Consider the following 20,600-nt stretch of genomic DNA (forward strand, 5'->3'; position numbering starts at 1 on the left):
TTTGAAGGAACCTGAAGAAACCTTAGGCCAGTTCTTGTTTGTAAAGATTGAAAACTCTGTAGTGTCCCTTTATGTGTGAAGGGATGGAGTGTTGTTAGTCCACTCTCTATCCAGGACTGAAATCTGGTAAATAAATGATTCTGTTTAATAAATTATGCTCATGCTTCAACATTAATATCTTTTATGGAAAATGTGGGTTCACTGTGAATTTTCATTATTGCATTTTCTTTAATCTCCTTTTTGGCTGCTCTCGTTACTGTGAACATACACATGCACTTATATTAATGCACATGTAAATGAATGTATGACGTGTATATATGAGTGTGTGGAACAATATGCAAACCAGGTTCACAGATGAAAACACTGAAACACACCTCACCTCACAGACTGAGCGTCAGACTGGTTCATGAGAAAAGAAAAGATGAAGATTCATCTTTGTGATTTTGTTTCCTGTAGATCCACGAAACACTCACTAGGGGGCGGTATAATTTTAAATATCTGTCCTACTCAGGTTTCTATTTCTTTAAATCACGAGCTCGTAATGAAATGAAACTTTAATTGTTCAAGAACCCAGATCAGTAGGTTATTATTTTGTGTGGCTGCATTTAGAAGTTTTGCATGAATGACAACTTCACTTGCAGACTGACAATAACCCAAATAAATATTTTAATGACTAATTCTTTTAAATATCCTGTTTTTACTCGTCTAGTTCTAGCAAACAAAACACAATTTACCTTCTTTAGATTTAAATGCTGGAAACAAAACATTTGTTTTACTGATATTATTTTTCTTTTACATGTTTGAACAGAACAGATTTTTCTGTAATGTTAAATACGGTCATTTTTCATATATTATTCCACTTAACAATAATTTAACTCTTTTGTGATCTGTAAAAAAAAGACTAAGTATCAATATGAAATAATTTAGACTGTTTGTTCTTTGTCACAGAGCCATGCCTTTCTGTGACATTTCTTTAGCACATTTTCTCTAATAAAATATTAATATCGCAGGCCTCGGCGTGTCTTTTGTTTAGAATGGCGTTGGTTGTCATACTTGAGCAGTTATTTGGGTCCTTTGTGTTTCTGTGTCACTAGCTTTATATTGTGCAGTCATTTCCCAGCGCTATCACAAAGACAACACCCTCATCTTTCCATTAAGAAAAAACCTTCCTGTGCTGAAGGCGGGGCCACGGGAACGCGCGTCCACGACCTTCCAAGCGCGCTCCCGGGCCGTGTCTCCTTCAGCTGTGTCAGAGGAGCAGGTTGGTGTGTGAGGTTGAGCTTCCCCGCTCTGGCGCGTCTCTGCTCCTCCGGCTGAAATGGGATTTGTGCGTTCCGAGTGGACACCGACCGGCTCCTGCGCTCCTGCTTCTGTCCGCCTTCTGGTCTCCTTCAGCCGGGGAAACCCTGCAGCGCAAGTGTGAGCGCTTACATCCGCACCGAACAGCGTCTCTCTCCCTCCCTGTGAAGCCCGTTTGTTTCCCGACGCTTCATTTATGGACTAAAGAAGCTCCGAGTGAGCGTGTTTGTAATTTCCGTTCACACAGCTGAAGATGGAGACGATGATGGAGAGGGAGTGCAGCGCGCTGGGGGGGCTTTTCCAGACTGTCATTGGAGACATGAAGGTAACGCGAAAAAGACGCGATTGTTCCACCTGATCCTGGTGGTTAACATCTGTGTTACACACATCTGATGTTTAAGGCAGGGCGGCTGCTGCAGAGGCTTCTGATCTGCAGACCCTGTTGCACAAAACCAGAGAAAAGCGTTCCGCCTGTGCTGGAGATTTTAGCGACATCATTAATTTTCTAATTAGCCCGAAGTGGGAGGTGAGCGCAGTCTGCTGGTTCTTAATGTTCAGGATCTGATCGCCTGCAGCTTTCTCCAGCAAATGACTGTAGCATGTAAACCAAGCTTCATCCCGGTAACCAAACACAGCTGCAGGCTACTAATGCATCGGAGGGATGAATGGCACTGTTGCAGTGACACTGCAGGAGATAAACACACAATGAAGTGCAAAATGCTCGGTGTCCTCCCCGAGCTTCACAGAAAAAATCACACTCCCGGGGTTTTGATTGCCACAGGGGTGCGACTGCTAGGATGGGCTGCTTTAAAAAACAAACAAACAAACAAAAAACATTTCAGATATATTTCAAAATCAATCTCGTCTGTAAGAGCTGCCAGAATTGTTGTGCCAGATAAAACATTTCAGTCTCAGGCATGAAATAGTGACAGAGCTCGATTTGTTGGAAATTCAACAGCTTTGCTCAAACCTTTTAAAAATGGCTGCTTTCATTTATTCCAGCTTTTAAAATGTGAACATTTGCTTGTCTTTGTTCTAATTGTTGCTTTTAACTGGGTATTTATGACTGAATTTTCCACCTTTCTGTGTCAAACACATCATTGATTAATTGAGGAAATAAATGGCAGCATAATGACAGTGAACTGAGTCATTAGCTGCATTTCCCTGAGCAAGAACACAATCAGTTATGGAGACCCGATGGCTGTTACTGGGGTGTTCTGTTGTAACGTTCGTGGGGCTTTAGTGTTTGCATGTCCACCAAAATGACCCATATTTAATTTGAATGGCAGGTTGTAACTGGCAGACACCCATCAATTGCCATACACATGTAGCACATACACTGTAGGAAAGACGCAAGCTACTCATGAGCAAATGGCAACGCAATCAGACAGCAACAAGCCGTAATGACCGACACTAATACGAGCTGCCATATGTTAACCAGAGGACAGAAGTAAATTAATAGCAGCACTTTGTGTAATAATCAGTATATGCAGATGAGAAGTGGTTAATTGTAGATGAACTCTGGTGACAAACCAGTAAAATAGCAGCAGTACGTTACAGAGAACTGACTTCCCATCAGCCCCTCCATCCTGGGTCCTGCTGCGCCAGGCTGGCTGTGGTTCAGGGTTTATGAGTTTTATTGAGTCAGATTATCTTTGAGAAGAAGATCTGTTTTCCAAAATAGACCTGAAGACATGAAGCATTCATTTTCTGATAAACACACGGTGAGCGTGAGGACACGGCACAGCTAAGACCAGATATTAACAGAATGAGTTTTATTAACAAAGCCAGTTATGAGTCCAGCTAATATCTTCAGTCTGTTTTCATTCTATAGTTTGATGCTTATCTGAATTGGATGTTGAATATGGAGCTCCTGATGAGTCAAACTGTGTATTATTTTGTAAAAGTCAGCATCACTGTCTTTGGGTAAAGTAACAACAGGACAGTCAGAGGTAGAGTAAACAAACAAAGCCACAGATCTCAGTCTTTTCTACATTTAAAGGAACAGTTTATTTAAGAATTGAGGCATTTTTTTTGTAACCTTTGACAACACTCAGTAAATATTTGGCAACTTAGAAGACCTCCTGCTGTTATTTAGAAAGCCAAAGCTTAGGATTTCAGCTGCTTGGAGTCCTTCTTTTTTATATTTTTGGCTCAGATGTTTTCACTGTGAGGCAAGTCTGGACTTCAGGATTCAATTCAGTTCAGTTTTATTTATAAAGCGCCAAATCACCACAGCAGTCGCCTCAAGCCGCTGACAGTATTAGGATGCTGTTGATTAACAACACTCGTTGTGTATTCTTTCCTTGTTGTTGTGCCAATACCTGTGCATATTATTCAGCATTAGTGGGGCCTTCACTGATGTGCAAGTTACAAGGAATTACCTCCAGTTTGTTCATGTAAGTAGGCAGTCTTCTTCTGGAGTCCTGCAGGGTTCTGTGCTAGGACCACGCTTCCTTTAGTTGCATTGTTATGCAGATGATACCCGACTCTATCTATCCATGAAGCCAGATCAATTAGTTGAACTGCTGGAATGTGTTAAGGACCTGACTTCTAATTTCTCATTTCTAAATTGAGATAAACCTGAGTTTATTGTACTCATGATCTGATATTAATTGAGTGCTATAAAAATAAAACAGAAATAAATGACCTTTGTCACAGGTCATAATGCAGTGCTGCGGTGAAGATCAGAGATTTCTGCAGATTCTCTGATATAAGTCACAAATTATTTACTTTACGTTACATTAAAACATGTTAACGATCGACTCTTAGCTTCTTAGGGAGGCTCCTTGGAAAGTAAATAAATAAAAAGAATTAATTGTGAGATATTTCACCAGATTTTTCAAATCTCATATTAAATTAATGAGTCCATTCCATAGTTTTGATATTTGTAATGTTTTCAGTTTAATATGACTTTTAAATGGTTTGTAACAAGTTGAAGTTTCTGTTTGTTAACATTTACAAGGTTTTCTGGTACAACATGTACGTCTTCCCTTCCCCTGCTGTAACAGTGAGGTCCTGCCCCCTTTGTAAAGTAGTCTCTGGTTCACAAAGCTCTTTAATGCGGGGTTCACACTACACAATGCTGTTGTTTAAGAAGATGTCAGATCAGGTAATTAGAGTGGGAGACAAATGACAGACTACGCGTTGGTCCCCTGACAAGTCGTAGCTTGCACTTTTTTCACAACCTGAGTGATATCACCAGAAAGTGGTGCCGGCGAAGCACCACAAAGATGGTGGCAAACGTGCTGTGTTGGCATGGAAAAGCGCTTTGGGTGCCCGTAGTGTGGATATGTTTTAAAAGTCTGAAGCCAAATGTATTCTTAGGTCATGGTGAACAGTCCAAGGTGCAGCACTGATTGTTGTCAGCCATATGCTAGATTAGATAAAACGGTCATCAGTCGTTTACAGACCCGACTCCTGACATCTTCAGGCTGTTTTCCTGCTGATATCATGTAGCTGGGCCCTGACCCAAGCCAATGAATCAATCTAATTGGTTGATTTTTTTTTTTTTTCAATTAAGATTTGTAATGCACTGTTTTCCTGCAAAGGTTCTGACATCATGAGCACCTAATAATACACACGAAAGTTAAAGCTACTTTATTCTCATTTTTATCTTAATTGCTGAATTATCGTCATCATCCACCGCCGTTTGGATCAGACATGCGAGTCACAGACGGTCAAAGGTTTCCTTTTGTTAGTGTAAATGTGTGTGGGTGGAAATGGCTTCCACTCTGTCAGTGGGGAGACTCCAGTCTCCTGCGTTTCATTGTCTTTTACATGCAGACGTTTTGTCTGCGTGTTTGTGTTTGTGGTGTGCCCGGCCTGATGAAAGCCTCCCGACTCCCTCTGTCATACTTTGTGTTAACATGTAAAGTGATCGCTTTTGTATCGCTTTTAAAGTGACGCTGGATTCCTGTCACCTGGTCCTCAAACATTTGGAAGCTTTGAAGGTTTCATGTTGTAAGTTCTTCCTCTTGATACACACCATGAAAGAATGACTGTTTAGGGCCTGCTGGGAAAAGCACATGTCGAGAACTTTTAGTGTGGTTTTACTCTTTCAGTTGTTCATGGCACTGTTTGGCTTTAGGTGTCATGTAACTGCGCTCATGAGATTGACCTCCTACCCTCATTTTATTAAGATGAGGGCATAAAACAAGCATTGTGGCCTCTTTTCACTTCACTCATATCCTCCCTTCAAAATATTTCACGCTCAGTTTGTTATGATGTGCTTAGCATGTTGTGTACATGCAAAAGGTTTCCTGCATTGTGCTGTATGAATGTGAGGGTGTTTGGCAGCGTGCAGTCCATCATCTCCACATCACTGTGCTGTTTAAATGGAAGCAGACACATTACTGTTGATCCGTTTAAGTGGAACCGATCTGGATGTTTTTCCCTGGAGGAGAAACGGGTTCATCCTCTTATACTGTGAGCTGCTTGACTCTGAGCTGCATGTGCCTTTAAACTTTCATTGTGCGTTCGCATTATGAACGGACAGTGAACCGTGGGTTTAGATCGTTTCTTTGACGTGCTTCATGCAGCATATTTATGGTGTTAAAGATGGATTAAGCCTGATTTGTCTGATTTTTCTCTGGGTACTCCAGCTTCCTCCCACAGTCCAAGTACATGCAGTTAGTGGGGTTGGGTTAATTGATGCTTCTAAGTTGTCCATAGGTGTAAATGTTAATGTGAATGGTTGTCTGTCTTTATGTGTTAGCCCTGTTATAGATTGGCGAGCTGTCCAGCGTGGGACATTTACCCCGCCACCCTGAAGTGGATGGATTGTATAACAGAGACAAAGATGTGTGTTAGCATCTAGCAGACATAAATGTCCCAAACTTCTGTTTGAATGCTTTGTTGTTGTACTTCTGTAGTGTGTGAATCAAGCGTTGTGGGATGTGCACTGTGCCTTTTGGAGGTTGTTGACGTAGCTCCTTTGTAGATACTAAACTGCTCTTACTCTCAGACATGCCCAGGATTGCCTCATTGTATAGCATTGATCTTATCTTATGACATTTTTATATCATGTAAAAATTTTTACCAGCATTTTCATGCATATTGTGATACATCACAGACCTAATGACACCAAACCAACACAAAAGACAAACAATGTAACTAGCTAGCAGTAGTGTTTCCATCAGCTGTGGTAACATAACTTCTGCTGGTTGGAAATAAGCTTGTAATCCTTTTCCTACATTTTGCTTCCAATGAGGCAGCTATTGAGGGTGAACGTGAACGCATGAACGTGCTTATATGCTCAAAGCAGCGAGTATTGAGGAAGTATGTGATTTAAAATGCAGCAGGTTCTTTGTCTGTCTAATGAATATGCTCCATTATTTGCTTTGTATACACTCGCTGAGCCCGTCTGTGGTTGTTTGCTGGAAATGATGGGTTGTTTTTAATATGTGGGTAGAGGAGAGACTCAGTCATGCAGCCTGAATGAAAAGTAAAGGAAGTCAGAAAGTACGCGGAGCTCCAGAGTAATGTGACCGTTTTCCACTTTTTAATGCCAAACAATTTATTTACATTGGATGTCAGATGAATACCATCCTTTCTAAACAAAACTGATCAACTCTATGTTCACATAAACCAAAGCAATACTAATAAAATGAAGATGGTTAAATCTTGTTTTGTCTGAAGAATCTTAAATAAGAGCACAGTTGTATAAAACACAAGTAATCAAAGTGGTTTTTACTGATTAAGCTACTAGATCGAAGTATTTCATGTTAAAACTCCTGTTAGGTTAGCTGATGGTTTTAAATCCCTGACAGCAGTGAGCTTCCCAAACAGGATAATGCAGATCCAAGCCCACAGGAGCAGCTCATAGGGCAGAAGAAGACTTTGACCGAGCCTCCAGGAGTTTCCTCCTGCGTGTCTTTTTAATAAATGGATGTGAGTCAATCCGGGACATTCTTTAAAAAGGACGTCAGACATTAATGAGAGTGCAAGGCCATTATCAACTCATTAGTTTCCCCTCCATCTCATTTTGAAGTTGCTGCTAACGTGTTTTACAGCATTTACCTCAGGGCAGCAATTAAACAAGACGGGCACATAAAGAAACAAACTGGAACCATTAGACCACTGGGTGGGGACATATTAGGGATATGTGGGTGTGTGTGACGCATAAAGTATATGAGTGCATTTATATATATTTGTTAAGTCAGACATCAAATGAAAGATCGGACAAAAAATAAATGCTATAAAATAATCCTTATCCTCCTATATACTGTAGATATATGCATGCATGCTTACATCCGTACCCACACCTACATCTATAAATGTAAATATTCAGGAATATTATATATATGCATAATGTCATGATTAATCACTCCCAGACTTAATCAGACGGAGCCGATCCAGAGCGGGACAAAAAAAACAGACCTCGAGGAGGGAGTCGGTTTTATCAGGTGGAAAATGGTCGATTCATTTTGGCATTGTATGTTATAGAAGAAGTCAGCGACCTGGTGACCTGTGCATGCTGCCCACCCCCTGTGGTTCCCAAATCAGTCCTGACTCGGTGACCTTTAATCGGGTTGAAACAGAGGTGGTTGGTCGTTTGGTTTGGTACCTGCGTGGCACTTTTCTACTCAGCCGAGCGCTCACCCAGTCACACACACATTCATTCAGTGCTTTGATCTAACATGATTTCTAACATTCACACTCCAAGCAATTCATTAGGAGCAACTTGAGCTTCAGGATCTTTCCTGAGGGTATTTCAGCATGCGGACTTGAGGAATCTGGGATTAATCCATTGACTTTCCAGTTGGTAGACGACCCATTCCTGAGTCACCCCAATTTTCGTGTGCATGTGTGTATATTTGTTCACCAAAGATATATGAGGTAGTACTCCTGTTCGAAAGATGTCCCGTGAACGATTACACGGGAGTGTAACGATTACATGAGGAGTGTGCTTCTATCCCGTGATCACGGAGGTTGGACCCGCTGCAGTCCAGGGCGATGGAGTTGGAATTCATTGGGCTGATTACTCAGTTATATAAACTTTAAGAAGTAAAACCTTTAAGACAGTCGTTCGCATACACAAACGCACACACGCACTGATTAGCAAGTAGACACAACTCTCTCCACCCAACAACCTCAGATAAACTAAGACTGAACATTAATGTTGTGATGACATCAGTGTGTAAAGTGTTTTTTGCTACAACTAAACAACACGGCTTTCATGTGTGAGAGAGGGAGTGTAAGTAATGGACATGAGCACATTCGCTTGATGCTAATTGCCATTTGTCTTGAACTGAAGCCTTAATCACCTCAGACCTATAATAAGCCTGGTCTCTTTCTGCAGCGGGCTGCTGGTTAGACTGGTCTGTGAGTCAGGATTGTCATGGAAACATCACGGACAAAGCTGCAGCATTGACTTTGGTTCTCTGGCCAAATGGGTCACTTTGTTTTATTGTAGTGGTGCTGACATTGACTCGTGGGGAGTGAACTCTTGGCTGGCATCTGATTTAATTAAATGTAGGTACTACTACTGAAAATCAGCATAGTAAAAACATATAAACAGCAGTAGCAGCACCCTTTGTGCTTATCCTGTAACACAGAAATGAAAGACACTCATTTGCTTTTGTATTTTTCGGAGACTTGAAGAAGATCGAATCAGTGTGGCACATATATTGTGTGCAGATGCAAATCTGCTACCACCTGCCAGCGTAACGCTAACAAAGGAAATTAGGGCTGACATATCCACCATACAGTATTCAATTCAGTTTTATTCATACAGCACCAAATCATAACAAGAGTCTCCTCAAGGCGCTTTATATTGTAAGGTAGGTCCTACAATAATACATTCAGAGAAAAACCCAACAATCATATGACCCCTGTGAGCAGCACTTTGGCAACAGTGGGAAGGAAAAACTCTCTTTTAACAGGAAGAAACCTCCAGCAGAACCAGGCTCAGGGAGGGGTGGGGCCATCTGCGACCTTGGTGGTTGGCTGTATCCCAATTCAGGGTCTGCAGCCTCAACGATCCTCAAGGGCCGCGTACTCAAAGACCGCTAAGGCCGGAAGTGCGAGGCTTGTGAAATGGGACGGTCTAGCCTCCGTTGCGCTGCCCAGGTTGCCTAGCAACCATGATACTAACAGCTGGAAACGTGTCATACAGCTGTTTGACAGAAATGAAGGAGAAAATCTTTTGTTCATGTTGTTTGTTTCTACATGAGCTTTGATCATTCTCTGTGAGATTAAGCTCAGCTATTGAACGGCGTATATTTTAAAGTAAAGGCTTTAAAACCAAGTTAGTACAAACGTCACTAATGTCACATGACTTTGCCGACATGTGGCCAACAGGAATGTTTTAATGTTCTTCGTTATTAAACATTTGCACATAAATAAGTGACATAATATTCAGTACTTAAAGTTTACTCTTCGGCCGCCCCTCATCCGCCGTTTTTTTTCGGCAAAATTATCCACACCCACCGCCGCGCTATGCATTCTGGGATATGTTGGGCCATGAACGGAAATGAAGGACGCATTTGAGGGCCGCATTTCGAGCAGCCTTTGAATTGGGACAGCCTTCGGCGCGCCGCTGGACGTAATTCGGCCTTGAAATGCGGCCTTTAAGGCTGCAGACCCTGAATTGGGATACAGCCAAAGACATGCTGTGGAAGATTGGTTGGTTGTCCAGTTTGTGCCTGTATAAAATATATAAATGCAGAGAAACATGTCTGAGGTAATTTTGCAGTAGTGTCATCAGAAAGAACTCAGTCACCTGCAGCGTGTGTTGCAGAGACTGAATTAAAGTTGCGATTAACATTTTGTGCAGTCTGTATGTGAAGGATGGGCATAACTTCCAATTTGACATAAACACCTTAAACCTCCATTTTTTTTTATTTTTTACATTTTTTTTATTTATTTATCTTTTGTAATAGCCGGTTTAGGACAACTCCCAGATACAGAAAGATATCTGGGAGTTGTTGTGTAGACATCTATGGATAAATTAACTGAGCTCTCACTTGATTTATGACCTCAGCAATCAGGCTGATGAGCATTAATTCCACCTGTTTTTGAAGAAACATAGATTCAGAACTGGGGAAAAACCAGCTTATTCTCAGTAGCTAATAGCTTGAAATTTAAGTCTTTAGCCAATAAGCGCGCAACGTCCCTCAGGTTCACAGTTTGATAGGTCTGTTGGGCGGATCGATGTTTATCTAGCTTTCAGCATAAAGAAATATCTATTAGGTGAAGCAACCTTGTGTTTTCTGTCATCTACCTGCCTGATATTTCGCCTGTATGATGTCCCCAGTTTAAATTGTGAGTGATCTCTATGGACGAGGTAGCAGTCCTTACACAGAAACATTAAAGAAGCAGAAAGACTCAAGCAAGGATTGTATGGTTTGAAGCTCTTGCAGGTGTTCACAGAGCCATACAAAAAACAGAGGGATGGATTCCTGAAGGACCAGCATGCTGCTGCCACCTTTGGTTGTTGCCACGGTGACAATTTATGTCGTCAGTGACTGATGGATGCAGCGACCCTGGCCTCGCCTGTGTGTCCAAGAGGAGATAGAGAGAATGCAATGAGGTGTGGGCGTGCACAGCGTTAGAGAGAGGAAAGGATGAATGAGTAGGAAAGAGCTGGAAGAGGACATGACAGTGCATATGATAAAAATGTGTGTGTGGGGGAGGGAGTGAGGAAGAGGGGGAGAAAGGGAGGAAATATGCAGGTGTTGAATATGGATGAAAGGAAACAAAGAAAACAAACATGTGACACAGAAACTGTGTGTGAGATTGGGTGAGGATGCACGCACATGTGATCCTCCCCTCCTCACACACATCCTTCTCTGTGTGAAGCCCCTCTGCAGCCACCGGTGCTCCGGCAGCAGGGTTGCCATGGTAATGTAATCCAGGCAATGACGCTCGGCATCTCTCTTACAATCAGAGGAAGGCTGAACACACCCAGCTCAGCTGCACCGTGAGAAGAGCAGTGGGAGCAAAAAAAGGAGGGGGGGGGGGCAACGCCCACAAAGTGCAGCCGAGAGGTGGAGGCGTGCCGGCTTTCACAGGATCACAGGGTGGAAACGTTCACGGTCTTCATGTACGGCTCCTGTGCCGTGCATTCGTTTAGTGAGTTATTGGACGTTCTGGCTCATTCGGACCACTTCCTGTGCAGAAGTAAGCGACACCGTCTTAAAGCCTTGTGTTGCCTTCCTAATGATGGAGGTCAGATAGAAGCAGTCTGTAAAAACACAAGACGCATGAACCATTGAGCCAAATGTACCAAATCTATAAAATGAAATTCAAAAAATGAGAATAGAGTTTACATTGTTGGTAGTTTTGCTGTATTTTGGACTGCAGTGCTCCCCTGTGGAGATCCTTCGGGTTAGTGCAATCAAAAATAGTGAAAGAACCAAATACGTTTTGTATGGGTTCAGGTCGCCCGGCACTTTAATGAAGTCTGGGATAAAAGCTTAGTGGCTGAAGGTGTGTGCATACCTTTCTTGTATATTTTACTACATTGTGATACTAATAATGCACCATGCAATGATAAAGCATCACAACATAATATATCAGTAGGATTTTGAAATTTGGTGACAGTATTCTGTCTAGACAACCAAACCCTGTGAGGGAAGACGGCTCAGATCTGTCGCTGCAGTTTAAAAAGAAAGAAGCTCCACCCGTCCTGAAGGCATCAGGAGACTCCTCCTGACATTAGAAGCGTAGCCTGGTTTGTCTCGCTGTGGTTGGCTGCAGTGGCTCGGTGTTTCCCTCCATGCGGCCTACTTTCTGAACACGCATCCGTCGCAGCCACTGGCTGCTCAGTCCTGCTACACCCAGGCAGCAGACCTACTGTATTTGCATGCCTGGGGGCGCTTGTTTGGCCTCCTCCTAGATGGGTGGGTGGTTGGAGGGAGATATGGATCGGTCGTATTGATCTGTCTCCTTGTTGTCTGTTTGTTAACTGCTGTGTCTGATTCTCAGGATTTATGTGTTTGGAGCCTGAAGAGGCGTGCGTGGGTTTTGAGTTTGGTTGGTTGAGTTATCTGTATATTTATATTTAACAGATAACCCAGACTGTGGGACCTTTGGGTGAAGAACAACTGTATGATAATGAGTATGTCTGCAATAGAGATCTCATTAATCTCATCCCCATCATTTCTATTGACACACTGACCTGATACGTTGGGTTTATAGCACTGCTGTCTCTGGCTTTAAGTGCTGATTGGTCTTAATTGAATGTGTTTCTTTTGTCAAAGCTTCATTTTTTTTAAATTAAAGCTGCAAAATGTAAGACAAAAAATCTTCCCAACAGTTTTTGCTTTCACTGATATAAAACTGTGGATTATCTGATATTTTCCTCATAATTTTCTTTCTTTTTCCTTCAGGGCAGTTACCCCGTCTGGGATGACTTCATCAGCAAGGCCAGCAAACTACAGTCACAGCTAAGGTAAAAATGCTTATTACATGTCGTAACATGTTTATTTACAAAAGACCAAATAAAGGGTTTAAAAATGACTTACTTGAGGGGAAAAGAAGAGCGAGAGGTTGAGCCACTGGCATAGGCCCGGCCCACATCTTCAGACGCCCCGAGTCTGTCATCAGAGACGGCACCTAGAACTCAGAGACGCAGATCACACAGGAGCCGAGCAATAACAGGAGACGGGGTGACACACAACAGGAGATTGAAGGGTTTTCTCCAGCCTGGCTCCTGTAACGACAGCATCAAAGAACTGAAAATAACACGCAAGCGAACAAGTGAAGAAAACACAAATATACAAAAAACGCACCAGAGACAAAAAGTAAAAAATAAAGCAGGAAATCCTGCAAAACATGCAAGTCTCAATTCATGCAATCATGCAATAAAGTGCAGAGTACTGATGAACGTGTCACTATCTTATCTGTTCGACGCATGTGATCAGCTTCCTGAAAACAGCGATTGTGTTCAGTGCAGAAGTTGCTCTTGTGTTGCTCTGAGAGCATTTACACGAACTTTCTCAGAATCGGTCCAGTAGCACCAAACTGTGGCTTCTCATTGGTTTATGAAGAAGGTTATTTAGTTTCAGAAATGCAAAACTTTTGGGTCTCTGTATCCTCATTGAGCTGTTTTATATTGATTATTTATACATAGAGAATCATATTCATTGCTGTTTTAACCTTAAGATAAAAGGAAGCGTACCCACATCCTGAGAGTGTGCATAACCTGAGCTCATGAACATCCAATCAGTCTGCTTCATTAGGTGTCTAAATGTCAGGCTCACCTCTCCTGTCACCTCATCCCTGACGTCCTGACACACACACACACACACACACACACACACACGGCTGAAGGTTGCCACCATCAATAGAAACATGTACACACACAGACCACAAAAACCACACACTTGAGCCTTGACAAAGTCTCCACACGTACATGTTTACTCACTTACACTTTTCAGCCATTAACCAACCAGCAATGACTGCCTTCACATACACTGTGTAAAGACGCGCGCGTACACACACACACACACACACACACACAAACACACACACACACACACACACAAACACACACACACACACAACAATTAACCTTCTGTGGCTGGCAGAGATTAATGATGCCACCATAAAGTCATTATCAGCGAGATGGATCGGCACTGAGCCTCCAGAGATTCTGTCCTGGGACAGAGGTCATCAGAGGTCAAAGCTGATTGCTAATGACTCGATCCTTCGTCCTCTTCCTCACCCTGCATCTATTCTGTGGGGGGATTGTCTCAGTGTTTCAAAGGTGCAGAATTATGAATTTGCACATTTGAAATAGTTTCTCTCCCTGATGATGAGTCAGAGCATATGTCGCATTTTAAGACTGATTACTTGAGTTCAAAGTGCTGCGCCTGATTTGAATTTAGAAGGACGGGGAGCTTTGTTGCTCCAGATCAGCTGAGTGATGACATGATATTAAAAACACAAAGAACAAATCAAATGAGTTTAACATAATTTTTTTCCAACAAAAAATTAAAAAGCCAGCAAGAAAGAAATAATGAATAGAAACGGCTTTTTCTGTGTTTCTACTTCCTGTTTTGTGTCTTCCAGGACGACAGTTGTCGCTGTAGCAGCCTTCCTGGATGCCTTTCAGAAGGTGGCCGACCTGGCAACTAACAGCCGAGGTAAGATGGACGAGGTCCAGCCCTTATGGGGACCAAAGTCCTGGTCCTGGTAGCAGGCACACTGTAAGGAGGATAGTACTTAAAGAATCGAGTGAACAGAGTCAGGTGCAGCTGCTGGTTATCGTAGTAAAGATGTCGGTAAGAGTACTTGTCGTATTTCTTACCGTATCCATTAGCTATTTGTTCGGTTCTCTGACATTCATCATTGTGGCTCTTTGGGGCCTTTAATCAAACCATAATGTTGTTAGACAGCACAGTGCAGATATAACCTGCAGGGAACAGGGTGTGCTGGTAGAAGGACTGACAGCAGCAGCTTTGGCTTGTTGCATATAAAAGAGAGACGAGTGCAGTGGATGCTGTTTTATATGTACGGTCATCTGGACCAAGTGATGCTTACTATCATATTATGTGTTGCGTTTGTAATTTCTGCTGTGCCTCTTGGTCAGGTCTGTCCTGAAAAAGAGATTTCAATCTTAAATGTGCACGTGCTGTTTCTGGACTTTTCATTTGCATTTAGCTACAAGAAGACACATCTTGATGCAGTGGTTATACAGCTGAAGGTGCACAGCATGAGCATCAGATGAATCCTTTGGGTTGGATTAAACGCCGTGTTCTCATCTACTTTCATTATTACTGAGGCCCCACAGTGGCGTGTTGTATCCTCAGCTTTATTTATGGAGTGGAGAGTGACGTATTGCAACCTTTTCATGGTGACATGAGTTTCTCTCATCAGGACGAAGGTTTAAAGCCGCGTTTGTGAACTTTCCTACCTGGAGATCTTTCACCTTCGTGTGTGTGTGTGTGTGTGTGTGTGTGTGTGTTGCTTGTAATGCTGCATGAGCTTTGATTCTTATTATTGTTGCTGCTGTTGTTATGGAGCATTCTGTTGTTAGTGTGTTGTGATGCCTTCTCGGTTGCGTTTACCTGACAGTTACCAGAAGAACACAAATGAAATTTCCAAGAGGACAATAAAATCGTACTTTATTTATTGGCTGTTTGTCAGCCAATAGGAATCAAACAGGAGAAGCCTGGTTTTTAGTCAAAATGTTGTTGTTATATATGAAATGCATCCGTGCTTAGTGGGTTATTATTTTAGACGCAGAGGTGTCCGGCACAGAGTCCACAGAGAAGAGCAAAAGGCTAGTGATGTAAAAGCCGCAGCAACACTTGGAATATAAAGAAGAGCTGTATTGTTTTTAAATAAATCAAATAAAAATGGATGAAAGGCGGGGAGCTGGGACCAGGACAGGGCCCTGAGAGGTCGTAGGTTTTCTTTAAACATAGTTAAAGACTCACACTTTCTCAGCAGCTCGGAGCATGAAAGCTAAAAACTGCTTAGCCAAAAGTTTTTGTCCAGCAACAACTAAAAGAGGAGCCGAGAGCGAGAGTCCAGGTTCACAGCAGACGAGTGGGCCGCTGCGAGACCACTAAAGTGCTTTAAAGAAGAGCGAAAGAGAGGAAGCGAAACATTTCCCGGGGCTTTATGAATCTGCTTATGCTTGCACAGAGATGAGAGGAAAAAAGGGAGAGAAGATGGAGAGGAATCACAGAAAGAGCTGAGCTGAAAGTGGAAACACTCCCACGCACACAGCCTTCATTACTGCTCTCAGGAAGCATTCAGCTGACACACAGCTGCTCCAGAGGGCGACCATCAAGGTGTCTGTGTGAGAACTAGAGATGTTCGTTAAAGTCTGATTGGTGATTAAGTTCGTCAACACTTTGGTTGTTCTTGTTTTACTCATCGTGCTGATGGTGGAGTCTCTGAAGTGTCAGCAGAATGTAAAGTCCTCAGCAGCTTAAACAGCAACAAGTCTGACTGCAAACTTAGGAAAAGAGCCGGAGAAATAAAAGCATCCTGAAGCTTCAGATTTATTCTTCCTCAGTCAACAAACTGCAGGAGGTCCCAGTATTCTGTGCTGCTGTTTTTGAAGCTGGCTGCACGCTTTCTATTGATTTTTACTTTTCTGCTATTGACAAATGATCAGAGGCTGCTGTCTTCATGATCACTGGACTGTAACATCAATGGTGGTTGCTTCCTGGATTGATTAAGTGGAGGAGGCGGCCTTTATGGGCATGTTTGTGAGATTGTGTGTGTATACCATGCTTTCTAGTTTTCTTGTTCAGCACGACTCTTTATTGTTGTCGTTCTGAGGAGATCCATCTCTGTTCAAAAGTCTCGAGTCCAGCGATTTATTTATATTTTGCTTCCAGTGAGCCAGACTACTTTAGGTCAGGAGAGGGGCGTGGCCATGATGGTCTACAGCGTGTGTAAAATGCGGTGGAGGCTGTGTCATGATGGGGCTGCGTTTAATCTAGTGGTGTTGGAGATTTTCAAAACGGGATGAAATTATGAATGCTAAAGTACCGCACGTAAGGTTGTTAGAATTCTACAAACTCGGTTCTTGCCTTCATGTTTGCACTTAATAATCCACTTCCCATTTGAAGGTTGGTCCAAGACTTTTGCACAGTTCTGTGTGTGTCTGTGTGTATTTACGCATGCATCCTTAGGGCTGGATGCCGGCCAGCTTCCTGTTGAGGCGACTCGCTGTCATAATGACAACAGTAGCAGAGGAAACGATCAGTCACTGTCTTGATGATTCAGGCACTCTGTACCTGTGTGCGTGCGTGCACACCTGGAGCTACATGTTGAATTATTGGTAACTGTTGGGCCAGTTAGGTTTGTAGAGCCCCGCCTCACAACCTCAGACTTCAGCATCCACAGCTGGTTTCATATATTTTATACTGAACATATATTAACACGGTGTCTTTCTGACAGGTGATGATAATTATCACAGCTAGGCTCTGTGGCCCCGTCAGGCAGCGCCTGGTCTGCAGCCGCTGCTTTCCCCAATGTGGCTGTAGCATCAAATACATCACATTAAGTTATTTTTGTTTTTGAAATATATCTCTAAACTTAAATTGAATGAAATAAAAGCATTTGTTGGTAGAACTAGCTTAGCACATCTTGTTCTATTTTTTCCCCACACCCACACAATGGCTCTGTTTGAGCTTTAAGACTCGTTTTTATTGTTGAGGTCATGTTTCTGTGCGTCATGTGACTCACTGATAAAGACAGATGCATTTAACATGGGATATACAGGTTTTCTCCAAACCTCTGTAACATGTCCAAAAATAAAACGAGCATGGAAAAAAGGAAATTGTTTTGTGGTTGAACTAATGCCAAACGTATAAGCCTAATAGTCATTAGGACCTAGTGTGTTAATGCGTTATTTTATTGTTATCATTGTAAATCTTACTAAATGAAATGTGTGATGAGGAGCATTATAAAGAATCAGGAAGAACAGCTTTCATGTTGGTTTTAATCTTTAATGGAAGCTGCAGTGATCCTGCTCTGATAGCTGTGATTTATTGAAATGAACTCTTAGTCCTATCGATATTCCCAGCTTCACCCTTATCCCCTGCATTTCTAGATTAATGGAGACACATGGGTAGAAGAGGGGTGAAATTAGAGGAATAGATGGAAGCTGTGTTCAACCAAGGCGAGTACGGATTGTAATTTGGGGAAAATTACAGCAAGTTCAAATACTCTGATGATGGGGAGTAGAGGAAAATTGGAGAGAAGGAGGTAGAGGGCAGATGGTGATCGGGAGAAAGGTGGAGGGGTGGAGAGGAGCGGGAGGCCGTTGGCTGTCGTGTCCAGCCGGCTGCTGCTGCTATTGCTCATGGCAACAAGATGGAAATCACTGCAGAATTCAGGCTGAGCAGCAGATGCAGCATCTCTAACTGCCCCCGTCTGTCTCTGCTTATCTCTTCTTATCTTATCAGTCCTTCAGTCGTCTTATCAGAAGTCGTCTCCGCTATCATTTGGATTTTCATGTATTCCCATGTATTTACATTTATTTGGATGTGCTGTTGTAGATCAGCTGATTAGTCCCTCAGGAGAAATGGAACTGCTCCCCTGTTTCCTCTTAGTGAGCCCACAGTGGGCATGAAGGTTTTCCTTCATCCTTTTTACACCCTGGAGGGAAATCTAGACAGGTTCTCTGCTATCTGTAATCATTGCACGGCTCGTTGCACAGACTGACTGGGAATCATGGAAATGACAGAGTGTGCAGAGGCTGTGTACACACAGGTTCAAAGACCTGGGCTCAGTTTTTGTCTGTTGCTGTCTAATTTTTGTTTTAATCAGAAGTCAAATTCTCGCCCTGAAGCTTTGCTTCTTGTACTGATGGCAAAATGGGATTGTATTGTACAAAAGGAGCTTTGTGCTGCGTTAATGAAGACTCGACACGAGTGATTGAGACCATAATCTCACCAGGAAAACATTTGCTTTACTCGTAAATCAGTGAACTAAAGTGTCATTTTCTCATAGATAGCTATGGGCTACTGTCAGACTTCTGATTAAAACGGCATTAATCGCCCCCTGCTGGCCATTAAAAAGACTGCAGGTTTAATGCTCTGTCCAGAAGCTTTGTCCATCTTTTATGTACACCTGTGAATTGATCCACAGGTGTTTCTGCAGTCTGTGGGGACACAAACTGTCCCTGCAGGTTGGTTGTTTAGTCCTATAGTATCACATGTGTAGGCAACATTTGTGCTGTTTAAGCTGAGTCATTATATTCTTTAATGTTTCCATTATTAAAAAACCATAATGAAGTGTGACCTTTTGTTTTGTTCCCTTTATGTGCTTTGATGGTGTTGTTGCATTCTGGTGGTAATATTGAGGGTGATATCCTCAGGTTACTGGATTTGCCAACAGATCAGTCACTCACTAAAGCAAAATTGAGTTATTATCGTTTTTTTATTATTATTGTCATGAATTTATTCATTTCTAAAAATCAGGTACACAATGAGCTTCAGCCTGTACCATGTACAGTATACCACATATGTGAAAATAAGGAGTTACTTCTTTTTGTGACATGAGGGACGTTAAGATGAAAGCTGTTACAGTAAAAACAGAACTTTTTTTTGTGATAATAAGAAATGGCCTGTATTTGTATAGCGCTTTACTAATAATACTTTATTTGAACTGTTTCCTTTATTGTTTCTAACACTAACATCGCCGTGGAGATGAGGTGCAGCTGGTGTCAACCTCCATCTCCCTACTTCATAGTGTGTTGGTGTGGTTGCCATAACAACCTGCTGCCAGGGACAATGATGTCCTTAAAGGTTCGGTTAGCTGTGTCGCTTTTTCTTTTTCCAGGGCCGTGTCAGTATGTAAACACCTGGTAACTGGATCGGACAGAGCAGGAGAAGAGGGCAGGAAGGACTGTGATGAGAGGGAGAGGAGAGGAGATGAAATTAGAGACAAAATAGACAACGAATTGAAGGAAAATGAGGAGAAATGGAAAGATGCTGGCCGTTAAAAAGACTTCAGGTTTAACACAGGAACATGTAGCCTATGGAAATGCTCCCTGCTTAGAAAGGTTACTTGGTTATGTGAAAAACGATATCAGCAAAGCTCGGGACTACTTCCAGATTGAAGTCTGCTCACAGACCGATTGTCTGCTGACTGCATTAAATCCGTTGCTGACACGCTGTCAGAGCATCCGTATCCAGTCGGCAACCTAATTGTCGGCTATAAAAACTACAGGAGCTTATGAGCCACCAAAGGCAGTAAAGGCCAGATGTTGTTTGGGTTAGAACATTCCCAGTGTGTTTGGCTGGTTTTGGTTAAGCCGAAGGGTAAAAATTCCCAATGTTGAGTTTCCAAAGGACACAAATCCCAGCATCGTCTGGCTTTACAATTACAACAACATGAGAACAAATCAGTCAACCGCAGCTTCTTTGAACCACCTCTGATCTCACTCCAGATCAGCTGTTGCAACAGCTGTCACTCCTCCAGATGTTGTACCTGGAGACGTGCAGCCGCAGGAGCATCGGTGAGGTCCTGAATTGATGCTCGGTGATGAGGTCTAGCTCACCAAGTGTTTTCGGGTCATCCCGCTGGCGTTAGATGTGGTTGCAGTTCAGACTGGGTAAACAACTGAAGGGCAGCACAGCGGCTCGTGGTTATCAGTGCCGTGGTACCTCAGGGTTCAAACAGGGAGCTCTGCAAAAACATGCCAGAAACCCTCAAAGACGAGATTTGTAGTTTCAAGTGTTTCACTTTCTGGGTGAAATAAAAACAGTCCTGCAGAAACTGGTAAGAGCATTTCTTTGTGACTTTAATATGTTTGTCATGTTAAATAATGAAGGGCCTTAGCCTGAATATTGTCTGAAACATTTGATTACAGCGTTTCCCCC

General features: G+C 42.5%; 1 protein-coding gene across 2 annotated transcripts in view; it reads left to right on the forward strand.

The window, feature by feature from the left end:
• The first annotated feature begins 1,166 nt into the window (after window positions 1-1,166).
• The window catches only part of LOC102313719 (protein MTSS 1), a 63,733-nt gene continuing 44,299 nt past the window's right edge, over window positions 1,167-20,600 (forward strand). Inside the window, exons 1-3 of one of the 2 annotated variants that reach the window (XM_014340901.2) lie at window positions 1,167-1,624; window positions 12,636-12,697; window positions 14,320-14,393. In XM_014340901.2, coding sequence (XP_014196387.2) covers window positions 1,553-1,624; window positions 12,636-12,697; window positions 14,320-14,393 — 208 coding nt within the window. In that variant the 5' untranslated portion in view covers window positions 1,167-1,552. The remainder of the gene's footprint in view (window positions 1,625-12,635; window positions 12,698-14,319; window positions 14,394-20,600) is intronic. The other variant, XM_042212947.1, reaches the window with a different exon arrangement.

The sequence above is a fragment of the Haplochromis burtoni genome, unplaced genomic scaffold (genome assembly GCF_018398535.1).
Source record: "Haplochromis burtoni strain Fernald_Lab_line unplaced genomic scaffold, NCSU_Asbu1 Contig_402, whole genome shotgun sequence".
Lineage (NCBI taxonomy): Eukaryota > Metazoa > Chordata > Actinopteri > Cichliformes > Cichlidae > Haplochromis > Haplochromis burtoni.